Source organism: Xiphias gladius, chromosome 24 (genome assembly GCF_016859285.1).
Source record: "Xiphias gladius isolate SHS-SW01 ecotype Sanya breed wild chromosome 24, ASM1685928v1, whole genome shotgun sequence".
In the NCBI taxonomy this organism is placed as follows: Eukaryota; Metazoa; Chordata; class Actinopteri; order Istiophoriformes; family Xiphiidae; genus Xiphias; species Xiphias gladius.
In genome coordinates this window covers 22,471,901-22,492,152 of record NC_053423.1, presented here as the reverse complement: position 1 = coordinate 22,492,152, position 20,252 = coordinate 22,471,901, and the positions used below count along the sequence as shown (strand labels likewise).

The window sequence follows — 20,252 nt, the reverse complement described above, 5'->3', positions numbered from 1 at the left end:
GTGTTGAATTTCATTGCACAACTGGGCTCAACCCGTCGCACTTTGTTTGAAAACTGAGTCGCACTCTCTTTGACTATTGAATATGAATATGATTGTATACTGTGTGTGACTACGATTCCAGGGAGTTTTTCCTAACCATACGTTTTATTGGTTTTCGCGGGTTTGGTTTCAGTCGTATAGGTGATATTTGTGTGCATAGATGGTTGGTGTTGTTGGGGTGTGGATTCCTGGGAAGGGGTCCACACACAACAGCACAGATAATATATTCCAATACAAAAACGTGGGGAAAATGTAAGGTATTTACAATATATGATTTCAATAATAACTGAATAATTTCTGTTATGTACAAAAACAAACATGCACTGTACAAATTTAGGCATAACGTTTGATTCTAGTCTAGATATTTCCATGCATGTTAAGAAGCCTGTGCAACTGTGCTTTTTGCAGTGGGGAAGTATCTCTGAGATCAGACATATTCCAGCTTTTGAATGAGCTGAAAAAACTAATCGGCGCCTCGATTGCTGTAATTCTTTATATTCTTGCTGTAGCTCATCTGCAGATGGTTTGAAATGCTGTAGCCTGTCCTCTTCCTAAGACAAGAATTAGAATCAAACATAAAATCTAACTGATATATTTGCATTTTCTATTATTTTTCTGTTTTTGCTTTAAAAGATCATTTTCTATGAGGGGCGGTGTCTTTTATCATACCCGTGAGATGCCTCGGACTGTCTGATGCCTTTTGTTTGTGAAGCACTTTGTAACATTTCTTTTGAAAAGTGCTATATAAATAAATCTTACTTACTAATGTACATTTCACTGTATTGTTTCGAGTGATTTCTGTCATCGCTCTCCTCACCATCGCAGATCATATGGAAAAATCAACGAGAGGCTGAATAAGAATTGTCATTTGCGCCTGAAGAGGCATGATCAAAAGTTTTGGCATGGAACCCAAAAGTATGGGCGAGCCAAACGTGGCCGATCGTTCGCTGATCTGTAGCAAGATAAAAATGCACATTATGCTGTGTTAATGCTGCTATATTTTTGTGGGTAACCAGATTCTGACCTTAACATCCAGGAACAGCCAGTCAGGCTGGGGAACTGGAAGGAGGGAGGGGTTGGTGGATTACATCAGATTCAGCATCCTCTGACTCATCAGCAGCGCTGTCTCTCTCTCTCTCTCTCTCTCTCTCACACTCTCTCACACCCACACACCCACACACACACACACACACGCACACACACACACAGACAGCCTCCCCCTCTGTCTCCCTCTCTCAGTTTTTCTCAGCGCTTGGCTGCGTCAGCTTGTCACATGATGACAATCAGCCCAGCAATGGTTGCCCAGGAAGCTCTCTCCCTCACGCTGCCTCGGTCCCGAGTCGTAGGTTGCCAGTATTGTCAGTATTGGCAGGCAAACTCCAGGATCACTGATTGTTTTTTTGTTTTGTTTTGTTTTTCTTTCTGTTTGCATTAGACTGGTGTCATGAACAGACTGTAACGTAACACATTGTATTCTGAATGTTACGCATTTTGTGTGCTTGCCCTGCTTGTACAACATTTCTAGGACTCTTCACCTCTCCCCATTGCAGAGAGCAGGACTTCCTTAGCAACAGCAGTCCCTTTGACAACTGATGCGAGCCGCACTTTTCAGATACAGAGGAACTGTGCATGTAAGGTTCCTGCTCAGTGGTGTTGTCATCTCTTGAACATCACGTTCCGCCTGAAAAGTTGTCAACTGCAAGCATACGGACTTTCATGCTAGAAGCCACACACACACACACACACACCCAGACACTCAGTGTGTTAACAGTGCTACGCGCATTATCCTGTTCGTAAAAAATTGTTTTGTACATAGAATCACAGTATTTGGCAGTGGCTTGCTGATCTTTCCATTCCCAGCTATTTTCATTTGCATTGGATTTGTATGCTATTGTTTGCTTTCCAAAGCCTGTATTCAAAAACACACCTGGACGTTTTCCGTTGTGCTGTTGTTCACGCTGCAACGCTGTCTTTCATTTCTTTTTCCACTTTGCTAACATGGTATTATTGAGTCTTTTCTCAGAAAAACACAGATTTTTTAAAAAAATTACATCTTTTATGAAAGTCTCCTTTTTTTCATTTACAGCAGCTGTGTGTATTTTTGCGACTCTTAACCAATGAGCATGACAGCAGCGTGAACGGCCCTTCTTGGTACCAAACAAGTAGTAGCATGTATTATTATTACCTGTAGCATTTAAAATATCGACATACAACAGTCAAATTACTTGATACCCCGTTGCACTGTAACTACACTAATAGAGTAAAAACCTCAGGACACCTCTCTCACACTGGTGACTGTGTTTTAAGAACAGGTTTGGTAACAAATTGATTGCTTCCTTCCACGAAGTGGACATTGCTGTGTGCTGTGTTTGCATTTCCAGTGCCGATTTCCTGTGTTGCGCAACAAATCGGAGATGGACAATTATGTCTCATAGAGAGCCGGAAAATCTGCAGGTTAAGAACCGAAGACAACAGTAGGTCCAGTTGAAGTTGTCTTGGATTGATAAGACGATTGTGCACAACACCTTTTTTCATGTTGCTGTTAAATACAGCGTATCTTACCGGGAAAGGCAATTTGAAGTTTTAGGTGTCATCCTCTTTATTGCTTACATGGCATCACATTTTTCATCAAATTTTTAACCGATGCTTTTCTTCAGGCAATGGAGAGATAAAGAGCGGAGATCCATTTGAAAACCAAAGCTCATGGGCACACACAGAAGGAAACGATCCAAATCTAGGACAACAACAACTGCTTAATTATGTAGTCATGCAAAATGACTTGTAAATGCGTGAACCTGAGGACGAGCACTTCATTATACTCTCAAAAAAGGGAGCAGGGACCAGGACCTGGATGATTTCCATCTGAATGGGGACAGACTTTGTCTGGAGGTAGAGAGAAAGAGCAAATCTATGAAATAAAAATGCTCCCAATGCTGTGACTAGTGTGTTATGTGTGTACAATATTTTTCCAAAGTCTTTGTAATGTGATTGCATTTACTGTAGACAGCAACTGTGCGCCTCACAAATCAGCTGCTCGACAGGAAATGCTGAATGCAGGTACAGATAAAATCAACAAAGACGATCAGTGACACGAAATAAGATTAACATGCTTCCTAATCCCATATGAGTAATCCGGTTCGTGGCATATGTCTCCGGGTCTTTGTAGATTTGTTAGAAGGGTGAAGCTATAATGCTTGTGTTTAGTACCATAGGTAAAAATTGAAGGAGAGTGACGTGTGTGTGTGTGCGTGTGTGCGTGTGTGTGCGTGCGTGTGTTTGTGCGTACTCGACAGCCGGACAAACTGTGGGGCTCAGGTGTGAAAGTCTGGCCCGTCATCCCATTGTGCCTCCTAACCCGACCTGTTTATCTCCTCCACGGAACAATGTGCAGACCCATCACGTCAGGAACCTCTGAAAGTGTCACCTGTAGAAAGTCTCTCGTATCCAAAGCGGTTCCTTCAGAATGATACAAGAGCAAGACGCAGGGCGGGACTGACTGCTCTTTACACGTATCACACATATACACTGATTTTCCAAACATCTTGGACAATCCTCAGATAACAGATAAATTCAGTGCTAGCTCATCACTTACCGTCTGAGGAAAACCACTCATTTCATTTAATGACTGGCTCGTCTTTCGTATGAGTAATCAGCGAAGACAGAGCACAAATCAAACCTTGTCTTATATCCCTTCTTCGCTTTCACTTCAGTCCATTCGCTGCAAAGGCCGGCATATGTTGCACACGACCCCTTAAATCGGTTGGTACCTCTATGGGTTTGAAAAGCCACAAACATGTTAAAAATAACAGCTGTGCCTGTTTTTGACAAGTATATATAGACATGTGAAAAAGTTCGAACACGCGATCATAAGAATACATTTCAGATTCAAGGTGTTTTTAAAGGTGATAGGAGGTTGTATTTCTGCACTGCCATTAAGGGATTAAAATTTAGAAAAACAAACTATGAGTCAGTGTCAGCACGGATGCAGTAAGATGCCGTATATGCAGCTGTGTGTTTGTTTGTTTTGTTTTCTTTTTTCTATGGGTTTTTAAGATTAATGCCTTTAAGACTAGATAAGAGCCACATGCACCAGCCGTGCCGTCATAGCTGCTGACTGGATCGGGATTTAGCAGACAGTGTCAAATACTGTTACCCAGGAAAAAAAAAGATGATCTGAAACCTTGTCCTGGGATTAAGACTGCATTTAGACGAAGGACGACCCTGTGTGTGGGGATTGGTCCTCATTTGTAACAGCACGGGGACAGACCATTTACCCAGCTGGTGCACATCCGGGGCCACACTCCACTGACCATCTACCACGGCCCTTCAAGAGCCCCAGGAAAGCGCACAACGCCCACGTTCAGCCCCGGGCTCGGCTACTGCTCTATAGGGCCATCTAGTGACCACTCCAGGTCACCGCACCTCAGGTTACCGGAATACATTGTGTTATGTCGCCATCTGGTGGCCAGTGTTAGTCTGGGGCCTTGTCATCCAAAGCAACTAAATGAATTGTTTGACACCTTAGTATTTGAGTATTACATTTTTTTAGCATCTCTGAAGAAACCTTGAGACCGACAAAGTGATAACGATGGCAGTGTTTATGCAGTTTTTTGTTTGTTTTTCTTTGGACTACGGTTCATTGTACATGCAATTCTCTTTATTATTTCTCACCATGTGGCCACTGCAAAAAGAAAATAAAATAATATTCAAAACATGTCTTAATATTATTGCTCAAATTAAAGCTCAAAATTACTTAAAACGTCTTCAAAACTAAACAGGATGAGTACTGTAGTTTTTTTTTTGTCCTTTATAACTTACATGGACGGATTTTTCATGGGCAGAATGGACAGGAGGAATGATTAGCAAAAGCCAAAACTTGTTTCAGTGTTCATATGGAAACCTGACTATTGTTTTAAGACGGGCTTGAAAAAGTTTTGGATCTATCCTTTAAGATATTCCGGGCGGGCATAAGCTATATGGGTCTAATGTACATCATTCAGTCACAACATTAAAACGGGTAACTGGTCTTGATGGTGTAGGGTTATACTGTGGTTAAAGCCATGGTTTGTTTTAATGTAACATAAAATAAAACAAAGACCGGGTGATTCCACAGGGTTCTCAATTATTGGGTTTGAAAAAAATCCCTTTAAAGTTTGTGCAAATAAGTACAAATCCTCCATAAAATCAGGCTGGACAGGACGTACCTCAAAAAAGGGAAGACCGGTGCTCCCAAAATCCAGTTTTATTGAGACTGTTGATCTTGTCGTTTCGCTTTGTTCCATCAATCAGCCTGGCTGTCCCCGTTTCAATCCCTGCAAAAGCTAGAATGTCTCGGCCCGCCGAATGCCCATGAGCAAGATACTGAGCCTCTGCTTGGTCCTTGTTGCCCCTGTCCTTTGACCCCTCTGCTAAAATGTGCGCACGTCCCGGGTCTCATAGGAATATATAGAGAAACTAGCAACGTATTACAATATACAACAACAGCGCAAAACTACGATGTTAATTCATCAAGGTCTTGACGGTGTCTTTCATGAATATTTTCGATTGTAAGCAAGTCAGTGCTTTCACGGCTGGAGCACTAGGTCTTGTTGTAGTGCTCCGCGGGTGTTCTTTGGAGGTCGTGTTGTGGATGATGCGGTCCAGTGGGTTCATTGAGCTGTCCTTCAATTACCGGCCTGAGGTCGCCCCTGGAGTCCGCACACACCACCAGGTGTTCCGCCTCGGCATACAAGCCATACCTCTGGTGCATACAAAACATGTACATACTGTAAAGTGAAAGCGAGTTACATGAAAAGAGCGCAAGAAGCAAAATATTTATGTAAGAGGTCATGATTTACGCACCGGCACAAAATCAAAAATCAGCTGGACCTTCTTGAACTGCCAGTCAGCCAGTTATTAGAAACACATGCTGTGCAGCCAATCTCTGTTCGCATCCGCAGGACGTTGTTATGTATTTTAGTGGAGATCCCAAAGTTTCCAAAGATACCATACGTGTTGAAATGTCAAATTGAAATCTGAGAAAATGTGCATAAAAGGACGCAGAGGACAATTGGAGACATTTCCATTTGATGCAATGGTGGAGCCACAAAAAAACAAAAAAAAAACAAAACACGGGTTTGAAGATTTCACTTAGAATATATATACTTTCAATAAAATAGCTGAAACAGACGGATACAGAATTCACACCTTGCTGCTGACTAGTGTTGAATAAGAGGGTTTTAACCATCTTAAAGCTACTCAGGGAGAAATAGAAATAAAAACGTTATGTAAAGGGGTTTTACAACCTTATGTAGTTGTCATTTTTTTAAAAAGAAGCATTTTTGACAAAAGCACAAATATAGTATTTGACATCTGCTTGTTCCAAAACTTAAGGTATATGACTGATTATATAAGTGCCATGTCTTGCATGAAACTGACATATTTGAGATGCCTGATGCATCATTTTATGCAAAATTCCCAATATGGACTGCATTTATATGACACTTTTTTGTGCTTTGTAAATTGCATCTTATTCTCCCACTGACACACACATACATTCACAACACTGATGTCCTGACCACTGGCAGTAATTTGGGGTTCGGCGTCTCGCCCAAGGACGTCCGATCAGCTCCGCGGGAGCCGCGCAGCAAACCACCAACCAACCTGCTCTGTGTTTGAGGATGTTTGAAGAGGTGGGGTTTTCACCACATGCGATGCACCGTATTCATTTCTTATTTTATCCCACTTGGGGGCACTCGAGACCTTTTGCCAAGCCTTATGGCAGCCAGCTTACAGTCACGGGTTCTCCCACCTGTTTTTTTATGTTGTCGGTGAAAATGGCTGCGTTAAGCTCTCGGTGTGCTGTTGCTCTTCCTAATGCTCGTTTGAGGGAAACAATGGCGCCCTCCCACCGTACTGCTAGAAACTCCTGACGCCACGAGAATCCGGCAGACCCGGTGCAACCTTAACCCCTGAATCACTGTTGAATTGTCTATTTACCAGAACTTAAACTGCAGCTGAAATTCAACTGCTTCAATCCCTTCCACCGGCCTTTTTTCCACCCATGTTGAAGAGTCTACAAAGAAGATTATGAACTCTCTGTATTTCAAACCTTCTGCCAAAATAAACAGATCTGACACAATGTCAGAAATAAGTTAGTCGTGGGAATTTAACTCTCTCTGGCCAGTGGGTTTTGCTGCGCGTTCGTGTGACCCTGTGGATGTCACCTCTGCTTTTCTTGTCAACCCGCACACATCACAAGAGCCACTGGAACACAAAACCTATGCTGTTCAGAGAACCGAGAATGCTGCCACATTCCTGTTTTTGTTTTGGTTTTTCTGCTGTTGTATTTTGCATCACTGCCTTCCAGCTCTCACTAGATGTCGATCGAGAGCCAACGATTCCACCTCCCCCCCCTTCGGCTGGGACCTCTCGGAATCCCCCAGTCAGGCAGACGGTTTCCAGGAAATCACATGGTTGCTGGGAAAAGTACCGAGCACAAGCGACAGGGGCGCTCTCACGCGGCATTGAGGGCAGCCACACGGTCGTTACCGTCGGCTTGAGAAAACACACATGACCTGCTTCATGACTCAGGAGCAGACTCTAAAAATGTCTGTTGTATTAAACAAACACGGCCAAGGGGAAGTTAGGGAATTTACAAAATTGCAGTGGGGGTTTACCTGGCTATAAAACAATGCAAAAGCTCTCCCTGGCTCCGTTAAAAATCACCGCACAGATATATGGTTACTATTACCACGACCTGACTGACTATTACCACGAGAAAAACAGAAATATATATATCCAAAATGGTATCGGCCGCGCCTATCCGCTCTATTTTACTCACTCAGTCTCACTTTTGATTCAGAGAGGAGCGGAAATGCAAGTATAATGTTACAGTGAAGCTACTGTGTCAAGTGACTCTCTTTCTAAAATTACTCAGTTTTGTTCTTGGAACAAGCAGGTTTTATACAGTTACATTGCAACAATCCTGCGTTTATTATTATACCAACCACCTTAAGTCTTTCAGGGACAGAAAATAAAATGCAAAACATGCAATAAGATTAATTTTAAAAAGTCACTACTTTGACCTAATTCAGGGATACCTGTTTTCATGACTCGTTAACTGAAGCAGTTGCCTTTTTGGCACCGATAAAGCCTGATTTGAAATCATCTACGAAGGCCTGGTAGAATGAAAGGACCCAGGTTTTACTGCAAGTCTCCGTCAACAGCCAATTGTTCTGCCTTAGGGTCCTTGGTGAAGGCGGTGCATATCGCAGGCCGTTGGGCAGATGCGTATCATGCTAAACGACCTGCAGAGAGAACCGCCAGAAAAAGAAAAAAAAAAACTCTGAACACCCGACACAGTAAAAAGGAAAGTGAAAGAAAAAAGAGCCGGGACTTTCCAGTTTGGCTGTTTGTTTTGGCCACATGGTGCAGAACTGGTTATACAAAAGTTTTCTCGACACATATGCACATCCAAAGACACATATATACAGTATATAAGGCGCACACTGAGGATTGAGGATGCATGAGGAAGACTCTTTTCTGTTTCATCACTGTGATAGACAGATCCCCGGGTTCACTAGATCTTTGCTCCACTTTGCACCTCCATTTTGAGACTTTGTCCCTTTATAACTCGCACGGCACACGATTGCCGATGGGAAGCAGGCAAGTTTACTAATTGGTCACTGTGCCTGACGTGAACCTTGTGTCTACAAACTGTCAGGTTTTTAAGAACAATGAAAAATCGCTTTTTTTTTTTTTTTTTTAACTGGACCACCACACATTTTATTAGTTCATCCAGGGAATTTTGAAAATGGTTTTAATAGGCACCAACAGTAAAACAGGAAATGTTTTCATGTTTTACATTTTTCAAGTTTTTCTTGTAAAACATGAAAAATGTAAAACTTGAAATACGTGTATCTAAGGAGCCCTAGATACAGTACAGTTGTGCAGTGGAATGTCAATGTGAGAGAAAGACAAAAAGAACTTGCATGTTCCGAAACCTCTCTCAGGATACATCCAGTTTTAAAAGTCTTGCGGGTATTAAAATCCAGGAGAAACGGATGTCTGACCTGTCTGAGGCACGTGACCTTATTCGCCATTTTCGGGGATGCACAGAAGTCTCGACAAAATGGCGCCTAAAATGCACCTGTTGTTGATAGAGGGCGTTGGTGTTTTGACAACGTGCTACAGAACGCTTCACTGTACCTTTGGTGTTTATGACACATATCACCAGGCAACTTTCCAAAAAAGCCTCGCAGCCAGAAAAGAAACAAAAACCAAAAGAACAAAAAAACAAAACAATGTTGGTTGTCGGGGACTTTTCAGGTCAGCTGAAACAATAAAACCCAACCGCAAGCTATCTGGGTTCAATGCACTGCATCAAAATGCAGTCAGATGACTTAAAACCAGAAATACAACAGACACAAAGGACGCTGATATGTTATCAGGAAAACCCAAAGGCCTCAGACGACTAACCAGTATAACACATTCCTAATTACCATATCCAGTAATACTTTACTCATTTAATTCTAGTCATATTTTCTCATTCAAGTGGTTTTTCTCGTCTTTTTATCCCATCGTACAGTGCTCTGTACGGTGGGATAGTTTTTATTATCACTCCAATCCATGAGGTGGCATTAAAAAAAACTTTCCTGACCATCTCGTTTACACTTTTTACTCCGTGTGGAACAAATCTGATCACATGTTGGCCAAAGCCTTTGTTCTCCCCGTTTACTCACTTTTTAATTTAGGACAGTTTAATGCGTGAATGTATGTGTTGAAAGGACTTTATAAATATATAACATATGGCACGAAAAACACAATCCAGACGAGCACATTCCGATAAAGTTCGACTGACGTTCGGGCAGGAGTCAGGTGAGGCCATTGACTCGAATTCAAAATGTCCGATGCTGTTGGTCAATCTGGGACAGACAAAGCAACCTTTGGCCACTCCGATCAAAAATGAACGTTTCATGGTGTCAACCGTGGGTTGTCAGGTCTAAACCTTTATTCACATTTACCAAATACAAGGCAATGACATGGGAAAATTATATAGCCGAGGTATCCATTATAAGAATTTCACTAATTACCTAATGTAATGGAAACAGCCTGCAAAATAGATAAGACTAGATGCATGCTACTTAAAGTGCTTTTTTAAAACACAGAACATTTCTAAAAAACTAGAATGAATTTGAACAATTTGTTCAAAAATAATCTGAATGCAATATTTACATAAACTCCAGCTTGTTATTGCAAATTTCTATCAGGTTAGCTGTGGTTGGTCCTGCTGTCAAACACATGCGGCACAGTCAACAAATCTCTAGCAATAGTAGGTCTTCACTCTGCCGAGTTTCCCTCGCTGAAGAGCTTCTCTACCCGTTTGTAGTAGCTCCCCTTCGCGTCCATCAGTTCCTGGTGAGTCCCGCGCTCCTCCACCTTGCCACCGCCAATCACAACAATCTGATCCGCCTTCTCAATGGTCTTCAGCTTGTGAGTGATCACCAGAAGGGTCTGGTTTGGACAGCTAGCCAGGCCCTGCTGAACCTGCGCAGAGCCCATGACAGAAATATTTAGAATTCCATTAATCCACACGGTATCTCTCTTTTTAGGTGAAAGCAGAGCTAAGGGTTGTCAGAGGAAACATTTACAAAATTTTTTTTACATGTACAATGAAATGATAATATACAAGACTAGGTCAAAACCTAGTATGTGGCCGGACGGCCCTTTATCTGTTTGTCTCCCTTTACTCTCTGCGCTCACATATACGGCTGATTCTGATTTACATGCTTTTCTGACTCTGTTGTCAGACATCGGAACAAGTATGAAATAGCGACTGAAACGCGGCCCATCGAGGCGACGTGTTAACCAGCGGTCCCTTTGGAGCCGTTTCCAAGCGGCTGCCCTGCGCTGCTCGAATTTAGATTTTATAAACGCGGCATCGTCTGACCAAAATCCCAATACCACCTAGGTTAAAGACGACGGCTGTGCTGTGAAATTTCCTTGTAGAACGATCAGGAGAGAGAAAGGTAGAAGCTCATTCCCGTCCGTGTCAGCTGCCGCGCGGTCAGTCGAATGAGACGCATAGAGAGGCGGGCCCGCGGCGGGTAAACCCGAGCTGGCGCTCGTGGGGCAACACTGGCGACTCTCTTCTGTGGGAAGTGGGTAAGGTTTGTCCAAAACGCCGCTAGATTATTCGCAAGGGGTTTTTGTGAAGACAAGTCGCTAGAGGGGTCCCAAAAGTTGGTAAATCTTGCGATTTCTAGCAATAATTCCTTTGAGGCTAGTTGCTTTTTTGTTGAGTTTAGCATTTCTTTCTTCTTGACCTTTGCGCTCCGAGCGCTGAAAACGTGAAAGTTTGATTTCTGTCAGTCAGGTCTTGATTATCCTGCTGCAAACTGTAAGTCACATGTTGTGTCTGATAGACATGTACTTTAATGGCTTGGTTACATTAGGGTGAATCGTTTCCATTAAGTGAGCAACAACGTGTGAGCACATTTTTACACTTCTGCAACACTTCCTCTATATTTCTCCTAAACTCTGACTCTATGGTTTTAGTCCGAACTGATCATCTATTGTTGGGGCCACCGGTGAATACTAGCGGACAACCATTCAGAGATTAATTGGCGCTAGTGATATTACAGTCTTCAGGTCTTCGCATATAACTCACTTATTTAACTCACGGTATAAGACCTGTTTACAACGCAAGCCCGGAGGCTTCTGGCCTGCAGGGTGCATGATTGGACACCATAGTGTTAGGAGTTGCGACATACTGTACCTTATTTACACTCTCAGCGTCCAGAGAGGTGGTTATTTCGTCCAGAATGAGGACCTGTGGCTGTCTGACCAGAGCTCGAGCAATGGCGATCTGCTGCTTCTGGCTCTTGGATAATTTGTTGCCTTTCTCGCCCACCTCTGAGAAATGGACAATTTTATAAAAAATCAGAACAGAGTTAAGTTGAATGTGTAAAAATTCAAAAACCAACCAGGTGCAGAAAGACCGGAAGATTTGAAAACTCAAATACTAGAGGTATGGTCTGCCCGTTTTCTTCATTCACCCCAACCTTCCTCTTTCATCCAAAGCAGGTCTTTACGAAGGCATTCAGCAGTGTAAAACAGCACGAAGGGCAACTAAAAGAGTTTACCTGTATCGTAGCCTTTCTCCAGCCCCTTGATGAAGTCGTGGGCGTTGGCTTTGCGTGCCGCCTCCTGGATCTCATCCGACGAGCAGTCAGCAAGCCCGTAGGCGATGTTGTCTCTAATGGAGCCGGAGAAGAGCACGGGGTTCTGGCTCACTACTGCAACCTGTTAAAAACACTTTCATCAGCTTGACCGAATCGATAACACACGTTATGAAAGTAAAGTTGGCGCTAAATTCTTCTTGCACAATTAGATATGAGAAGTAAAATCTCAGAACGCACATAATTTCCAGAATTTCGGGGTTAAAGATGATTTTATTTCATTTTGCTGCAGCACCTGTCAAATGCCAAAGTTTCATCTCCGCTGATTCTTGATGGTCCAAACAATCAACAGTGAGTTGGAGGGGAATATGGGGATTTGTGGGCACTATTGGATGATTGCTTAGTGCTCTCTGCTTCTTTCACAATAGGTTTCCTCTAGTAAGATTGTTGAATGTTGACGTCGTATTTGAAAATATAAAACAATTTATAATCACAATTTTTAGACAGGAGCTCCCAACAAAGAACGTTGAGCATCATCAAACAAAACAAACAAAAACACTGATGACTAACTACCTTCTTGTGGAAATAATAGTGGTCGTAGGATCTGAGTGGCTCATTGTCCAGCAGGATTTCGCCATCCTGCGGCTCGTAGAATCGCTCCACCAGGCTCACACAGGTGCTTTTTCCGCCTCCAGACGGACCCACCAGTGCCGTCATCTGACCCGCCTTCAGCTCCAAAGAAAAATCCTGAATCAAGGAGACAGCAATGGTTGGAATAACACAGAGTAACTGGAACATTTGACATTTATTCAGAGGACACACGGAGACAATTGGGTTGGTCATTCATAACGTCTTCATTCATCCCGCTGAACTTGGTTAAAATTGAGTCTGTGTCTCCGTGAGGTGTCCGTATTTTACTATACATACATTTTTAAGTAATTGCAAATACTTGGGGGGGAAAGCCTGTGTAAGTAAGCCCATTTTGCTTATCACATCCTATTCTCCAAGTGTTTTTTCCTCTATTTATTTCAATTTAATTCATAAACGGTGTGAATTGAAACCAAAGGAGCTCCCCTTGTCTACCTGGCGTGCAGATCTCACCTGTAGCACTGTTTTGCTGGGGTTGGCAGGATAGGCGAAGCTGAGACGCTGGAAACTGACGTGTCCCGCCAGCCGATCGGGTTTGAGTTTTCCGTCCGTGCTGACCTGAGGTTTTCGGTCCAGGTACTCAAACACTTTCCCGGCAGCCCCCACCGAGTTTAGCATGTCACCGAAGATGTAGATGAGCGTCTAGAGGATGGCAGTCATAGGAAAGTGTGGGTAAAGAGTTGCAGTCACAGTACGTTAAATATAAATATTTTTGCTAAGCAATTATACTGTATGTTTAGACTAATGTAGGACAGGCAAGATATGTCTGGTTAGACATGCTTAAAAGCTATGAGGCGCCCAGACTACTTCATCATCTGGTCCTTTTGCTTTTCAAATTCTAACAAATGTTCAAACGCTCCTTGGTGATGGATTAGTCTTCCTTTGGACAGCTGTGGAGAGCTCCTATTCCTCATTCAACAACAGTCAACGGAGCATTATGGGATACCCTGATGTTGAGTCCAAGGTCCAACTGGTAGATGATGAAGGAAACCAGGTTGCCAGTGGTCATCTGTCCGCTCCGGATGAACAGCCTGCCATAGTACAACATGAAGACCTGCGTGCTCAACCCTGTCAACTGTAGACAGGGTTTTACACACACACACACACACACACACACACACACACACACACACACACACACACGCACAAAAACAAACAAAGGAACAAATATCGTTAAATAAGGTAATATGCAATAACAGGCTCAACACTACCTCATCTCCAAAAAACGCAATTTCACAAAACCTGCAAACTTCTCACCCTCTGTGCGAGCAGGAAAACTGCCGTGACAGTGTTCCGGCGGCTCTTGAGGGCATGCGTGTGCTTCAAGCGTCGATCGTAGCGACAGGCCTCGTCCCTTTCTGCGTTAAAGCTCCGTACCACGTGAATACCGGACACTACCTCACTCGCCGCTGCGTTTGCCGAGGCCATCGAGCCCTGCATTGCCAGGGACAGCCGCTGAGGGAGGGATTAAAAAGATGGAGGATGAGTGCTTCGACGGAATTTAACCTCAGTTGAACTACTTGTCTGAAAACGGGGCGAATCAGGAGACTGAATTTTAAGAGTCAGGGTCACACCTCGGATCTGCACATTAAATGGTTTACTATGAGTTTTCTCTTTCTGAGCTAAGACGTAAAACCTTTTCTGCTAAATTATTCTAGATGAAGGAATACTTGAACGGTTAAAACGAATAGTTTCTTGGTAAAGGATATCGTATACATATGAGTCTGCGGTTCTCAATATTTGTTGTCAGCCTGCTTTCACCTGGTAGTGTCTGTCGTGGACGCTCTGAATGAGGCCAGTGACGGGCGCCTCCATCAATACGAGGAGCGTGAGCTTCCACGAAAGGTTCATCATCAGGGAGATCATGCCCAACGTCTTGATCAATGTCCTCAGCAGCACGTTGACATTCAAGCACACTGTTTTTCCCATCAGGGTGGTGTCTTTGGACAACCTAGAATTGATTTCACCTACAGAAAAGATGAACAGACATTATCTTGTCCTGTCCTGTTACGTTCCATCATCGTCTTGTCCTATCTAAGTACGTCTAGCTTGGTCCGTCTCGTCCAATATGCTTTGTTCTGTCCTATCCTGTTCTGTTCCGATCCTTCATACAGCACAACCGCACGTATCGGGGCCATACCTGCGTCCGGGGTGTCAAAGAATCCGATTTCCTGTTTGGTCAGAGCCTCAAACAGCCCGACCTTCACTCTGCATGTGAAGGACTGGATGGCGCACATCAACAGGCCCCCTCTGCAGCCTGCGCTCACAGACCTGATGGATCAGAGAGACGGTCAGTGAGATGCTGGCGGTGATGCGACGGCTCCTGGCTGACTCTGGAGGGGGAAAAACGCTGTCCCCTACCTCCCCAGGGAGTACAGGCCCGCGAAGAGCAGTGCAGACAGGAATTCATTCTGGTGGTACTGACCACCCAAGATGTCAATGACCCTCCCGGTGTAGACCGTGATGAACGTCTCACCTGAGAGGGGACACGTGATCAGACACACACAGAGAGGCGACGACTCTCCGTCATCACTACCACAACAGTAGTCCTACAGCTCTTCAAAGGCTAATGTTTATATTCCAAGACTGAGACTCGGAATTTGAAAATATACGCAAACAAAGCCAATAACTGAAATCGAAACGGAAGTGCTTTTAACAGTATTTCTCACTGAATGTTGCCATCAGCAGCACTACGGTCTTCTTTCTTGGACTGAAATCACCATCACCATCATCATCATCATCATCACCATGCGCGTACTTACAGACAACAGCCAGCGACAGGAACACAAACCCTCCGATCAGCAGCAGATAGTCGGGTTTGTACAGGCGGAGGACTCTCACAAACAGCACTCTAGCTCTCTGCTTTCCCTCTTTACCGGCGGCCGCGTCGTCGGCGTCCGGCGCGGCGACCTCCCAAAACAGCGCCGCGGCCAGCGACGCCGCGGCGCACACCGGCCAGCGGCCCAAGTCCGCCAGGCGCCCACGGTGGCTCCCCTCGAGGTGGAGCGCCTGGGCGCCGGTCTCAAACACCGCGGGCAGCAGACTGTGCGCCGCTACAAAGCGGAGCAGCGACGGCTTGGGGCGTCCAAGGGCGAGCAGAGACACGGCGGCGAGCGCCAAGCACCGGAGAACCGCGGAAACCCAGAGAAGGGCGAGATGTCCAAAGACGCCGTGGGTCTCCACAAATCCCGACGCGTAAAACAAGGACAGGTCGACGCAGACTGCTGAAATCAAAGCGGCGACTTTCGCTACATTGCCTGCCATTCTTCCAGCAGCAGTCGTCCTCGTACGAGCGGCTTCGCCGCGGATCTCGAGTTTTAGTTTGCATCCACTTTCAGTTTCACTTTCTGGCGGGACCAGTGGTATTCCCCGAACTGCGGTGCACAGAGCTGAAACCCGAGGTAGGGCGGACGCGGGGTTGCACGCGTGGACCACTTCTGATTATTAGTGTCATCGTCATCTCCCGGCTAAATAACCACCTCGTTATCCTGGATGAGAGCCGCAGTCCAGCATCCACTGTCGGTGTCTGACACGGCATTTCCCCCCAGAGCATAAAAACGGCTCATTAAGGGGGGGTTTAGTGAGAAGAAGAGAAATCAAAAGGTGAACCTCATAACACAGCTCTTTTATTTTACTACACCCCCCCCCCCTTTAGACAAGGACCATGCACAAAAAAACATTTATCCCCGAATGAGATGATTTATTAGCTAATTTCCACCTGCGGCCTCCCTGAGCGCATCCACTGTGATTTAAAATGCGCCTAAAATGTGGGGCTTTCAATCACGTCCAGTCTAGACCACGCAGGCGGGTGACCCACCGGCAACCAGGCCCCATTCATCTCGTCTGGATACTGGGAGGATGCTGGGCTGAGGGAAAAGCGCTGACACCATCCCTTAGTGGTGCAACAGGTGGTGTGGTGATGTGTCTGTCGGGCCGAATACCTGACACAGAGACGGCTGCTGGGTGCTGGTGATAGACAGAGTGTGTGTGTGTGTGTGTGTGTGTGTGTGTGTGTGTGTGTGTGGGGTTGCTTCTGTGGGACTATTTGCAGGGAGGCTTTTACAGAATATCCGGGGGTTCCGCAGGTTTTGTCAAAAGCTGGTGAATTAACTTTTTTCTCCACTCAGCCACTCGGGCCCATTAAAAACATAAATCCTCCGCACTGGTGTCATGCGACAGCCTCGCCGACAGACTAAAGCGGCCAACTGAATACAATGACGTGGCCTTGGATGTCCAGAGAACCCTTCTCTGGTCGAGGGAGGGAGCCAACACCGCGGGCACTATCAACCCCCTGGGGAGATAATCTTATCAGCGTCGCATGCAGGGACTTAAATGAACAACTACCTAGTGCAAGTAAAATTTCCCCGAATCAATAAAGGTCACCTGTTGTAAGCTTCTTTTATGTTACGCTTCAAAGTCTTTCGATGAGGAGCCACCAACTTGATTATCCGTGTGTGCGAGCAAGCTTTGAATTACGCTAACACAAAAGTTACCTGATATCACTTGAAATATCTGTGGGAGTTAGAGAGGGATGCAGGTTCTTTTGTCCTTTTATTAATATCATTAGTAAAAGCACACTTGTACAATATGGTTCGGTTTACGAGCTGCGTTAGTCGACAGGGTTGACGGGTGAGTCGAAAAATGAGCCGTGGGCCTCGTGAAGAAAACAGGCTTGGCACACTTAGGATGAACACGCTACAGCGCACGCTGGTCACTGATCAAAGAAGGTGGGTAGGTCGTGAGCTAGAATGACCTTCTCCTCTGTGCTGTGCCCGTCGATGGTGACGACATGGGCCACGCCGCCACTGGAGCCATCGCGGTTCATTGCCAAAGAGAGAGCTACGAGAAGGAGAAAGAGAACAGGGGAAGAGGGGGTGAGACAGGTGACGATTACGTTTTTAAAAGACAAAATATTTAATATAGCATGAAATAATAGACTGTTTGGTCTTCTCAGCAAGTCAGTACAAGAAGGGGCAAAGACCTGGTTTCTCTTCTGCCATCCAAGAGAGAAGGTTTGAGAGAAAACCAGCTGTGGAAACAAAAAAACAAAGAAACAAAAACCTACTGTTGACAACGAACTGCTGGCACTCCTCTTTGCTCATGCCCTTGCGATACTCAGCATCGACAAAGCCATAAACATACGAGCTGCCGGAGCCCCCGACTGCAAAAGGCTGCCTTGTCAGGAGGCCGTTCAGGGTTGCAAACACCTGGGTAGAGGTCACGGGGCACAGGGACAGATTGCAATGTCATTCCACACAGACACCTATGACATCAAGTGCTTCGGCTGGATAGGATCTTTTAGAAGACAACAACGTTAGCAGCTGCTCTACCTATTAGGCCACATCAAGGTCACTGGGGCCGAAGTTGCAGAAATATTCATTTTGACGAGTGGGGGAAGTAATGAGTTACATTGCGTGTGTGTGTGTGTGTGTGTGTGTGTGTGTGTGTACTTGTACTTCCTGGAGTAATTTAAAAAAAAAAAATCAGTAATTTCACTCTTACTTAAGTCGTTTTTTAACTCGAGTATTTTACTTTGCTAGATGTAAAGTCTACATACTTGCTCTAAATGTTAACCTTCGTTGTGCAGCCACGGCTAAGATTTTAAAAAAAAAAGGTCGCATCTACGTCGATTAATCACCGATTTCCCAACGACCAACAGGTGCATAGTGTGTGTACTTGACAGGCCGCGCAGTGACCGGCTGGAATCTACCGGTTGCTTCCGGTGCGGTTCTCACCAATCAAACCACGAACCAATGCATTTCGGCCCGGCGGCCTAAAGATGCTCTTTAACTTATCCTATATCCTTATTATCGCCCTATAACATTTTTCGACCCCCCCCCCCTTTTAAAACTGCAACGTTTACGCAGGGGTACATTTTAACTGTCTTGCTTGGTACTTTTATCCGACTACTTTTTTACACAAGTAATTTTACTTCTACTTGAGTGAAACTCCTCTAAAGTGAACAGCACACTTTTCCAGGGAGGCTCCTCTCCCTGCTCTCTACCCCTGATTTCGACCATTTCACCACTGCTTTTTCCCAGCGGTCCTTCTCGTTTAAAGCCCGCGCTCTCCCCTTCCGGACCGCTTTACCGACCTGGCCCCCGTGTCTCCTGTCCCAGCCGGCCACGATGAGATGCGCAGACAGCTCCTCCTTGTACTTGTACGAGATGTTCCGCACCAGAGTGGCGGCCGAGCGCACCTGGGGGTCCTCGCCTATCTCAATACTGGACAGAAGAAGGCACAAAAAAAACCCAAAAACAAATACGAACTTTTACAGAACCCCCCATAAGAAGAGAAAGGAAAAAAGGCAGTGTGCATTGTAATTTAGAACCTCTGACACCTTTGAAGGCCAATACGGTAACAGGTATCTTTCCATTTAAGTTGCCAGTAGCTGAGACTTTGTGATGAATGTGAACGACGAAAACGTAACACGTGAAAATCGCGACTCCCTGTCATTTGGCGATATTTAATCAAAGAGCGGTAGGTCCACCGGTCTCCTTTCATTGCGTGCGTACCTGTGGACATCGAGCTGGTAGCTGACGATCTCGGCGATGGTCTGAGCGTCCGCTGCAGATCCCGACAGAGCACAGTAGACCTTGTCGTGGAGGGCAGAGAGCTTGTTCATCACCCTGTTGACCACGGAGGCTCTGGGTGGAGGGGATGGAGAGGTGTGTGTGTGTGATTGTTGGGTGAAGAGGTTGATGGGGGGGGGGGCATACTGTGCGTAAGGGAATATGGGGGGTCATTATGCTCGGGGCATGCAAACACACGCATTGACTCACCCCGCAGACACTCGGGAATCAGACCCCAGCACGACCCCTCCATTGTACTCTATGGCAATGATGGTTGTCTACAGGCAGAGGAAAAGGCAATCATCACAGTTGGCTGCGCATTCTCGGGACGGTCGATTCCGCATGTGGCCCAGGAGCGCGGCCGGGATGCGGTGCGCACATTAACGGTCGCTCAAAGACGTGAAAAAAAACCAAAAAAAACAACCTCTACTTACTCCGGTTTTCACCTCCTCAGACATCCACTCTGGCCCCGTCTCTCCCGACATGCCGATGCACTGCAGAGACCCCGGTAACGACAACTCCGGCGGCACCAGATCCTCAACCGAGACGATCCGTCGAGCAGTCCCGCTTTTGAGTTGTTCCCTTGCTCTAATGCTACCAAACTGTTTACGGCTTACCAAAAACCACCTCTACGAACACCAGACAGACTCCATGTTTTCCTGAATCAAACCGAAATCGAAAGTTAAACGGGCCCTCCCCAGCAGCGAGCCGCGAACCGGTCGCAGCTTGCGTTTGAACCAACGTTCAACTGAGCTGTACCTACATTTCAACTCGGTGATATTGTGTGTATGTATTTGGTGCATTAGGCTTTTTAGTGGTACAGCTGTCACTG

General features: G+C 45.3%; 2 protein-coding genes across 2 annotated transcripts; both read right to left on the bottom strand.

The window, feature by feature from the left end:
* Positions 1-10,015: 10,015 nt before the first annotated feature.
* Positions 10,016-16,217, bottom strand: tap2a (transporter associated with antigen processing, subunit type a). Its single transcript, XM_040121626.1, has 11 exons — positions 15,611-16,217; positions 15,210-15,324; positions 14,989-15,119; positions 14,610-14,815; positions 14,106-14,303; positions 13,795-13,923; positions 13,302-13,490; positions 12,774-12,947; positions 12,165-12,324; positions 11,798-11,934; positions 10,016-10,566 (listed from the first exon to the last, which is right to left on the bottom strand). Exons 1-11 carry the CDS (start codon positions 16,110-16,112, stop codon positions 10,360-10,362), a joined length of 2,148 nt encoding a protein of 715 aa, XP_039977560.1. The 5' UTR covers positions 16,113-16,217; the 3' UTR covers positions 10,016-10,359.
* A 1,014-nt stretch (positions 16,218-17,231) lies between these two features.
* psmb9a (proteasome 20S subunit beta 9a) lies at positions 17,232-20,129 on the bottom strand. Its single transcript, XM_040121635.1, has 6 exons — positions 19,855-20,129; positions 19,631-19,698; positions 19,364-19,495; positions 18,943-19,072; positions 17,914-18,055; positions 17,232-17,687 (listed from the first exon to the last, which is right to left on the bottom strand). The coding sequence occupies exons 1-6, from the start codon at positions 19,903-19,905 to the stop codon at positions 17,560-17,562; spliced, it is 651 nt and encodes a 216-aa protein (XP_039977569.1). The 5' UTR covers positions 19,906-20,129; the 3' UTR covers positions 17,232-17,559.
* Between the last annotated feature and the right edge of the window lie 123 nt (positions 20,130-20,252).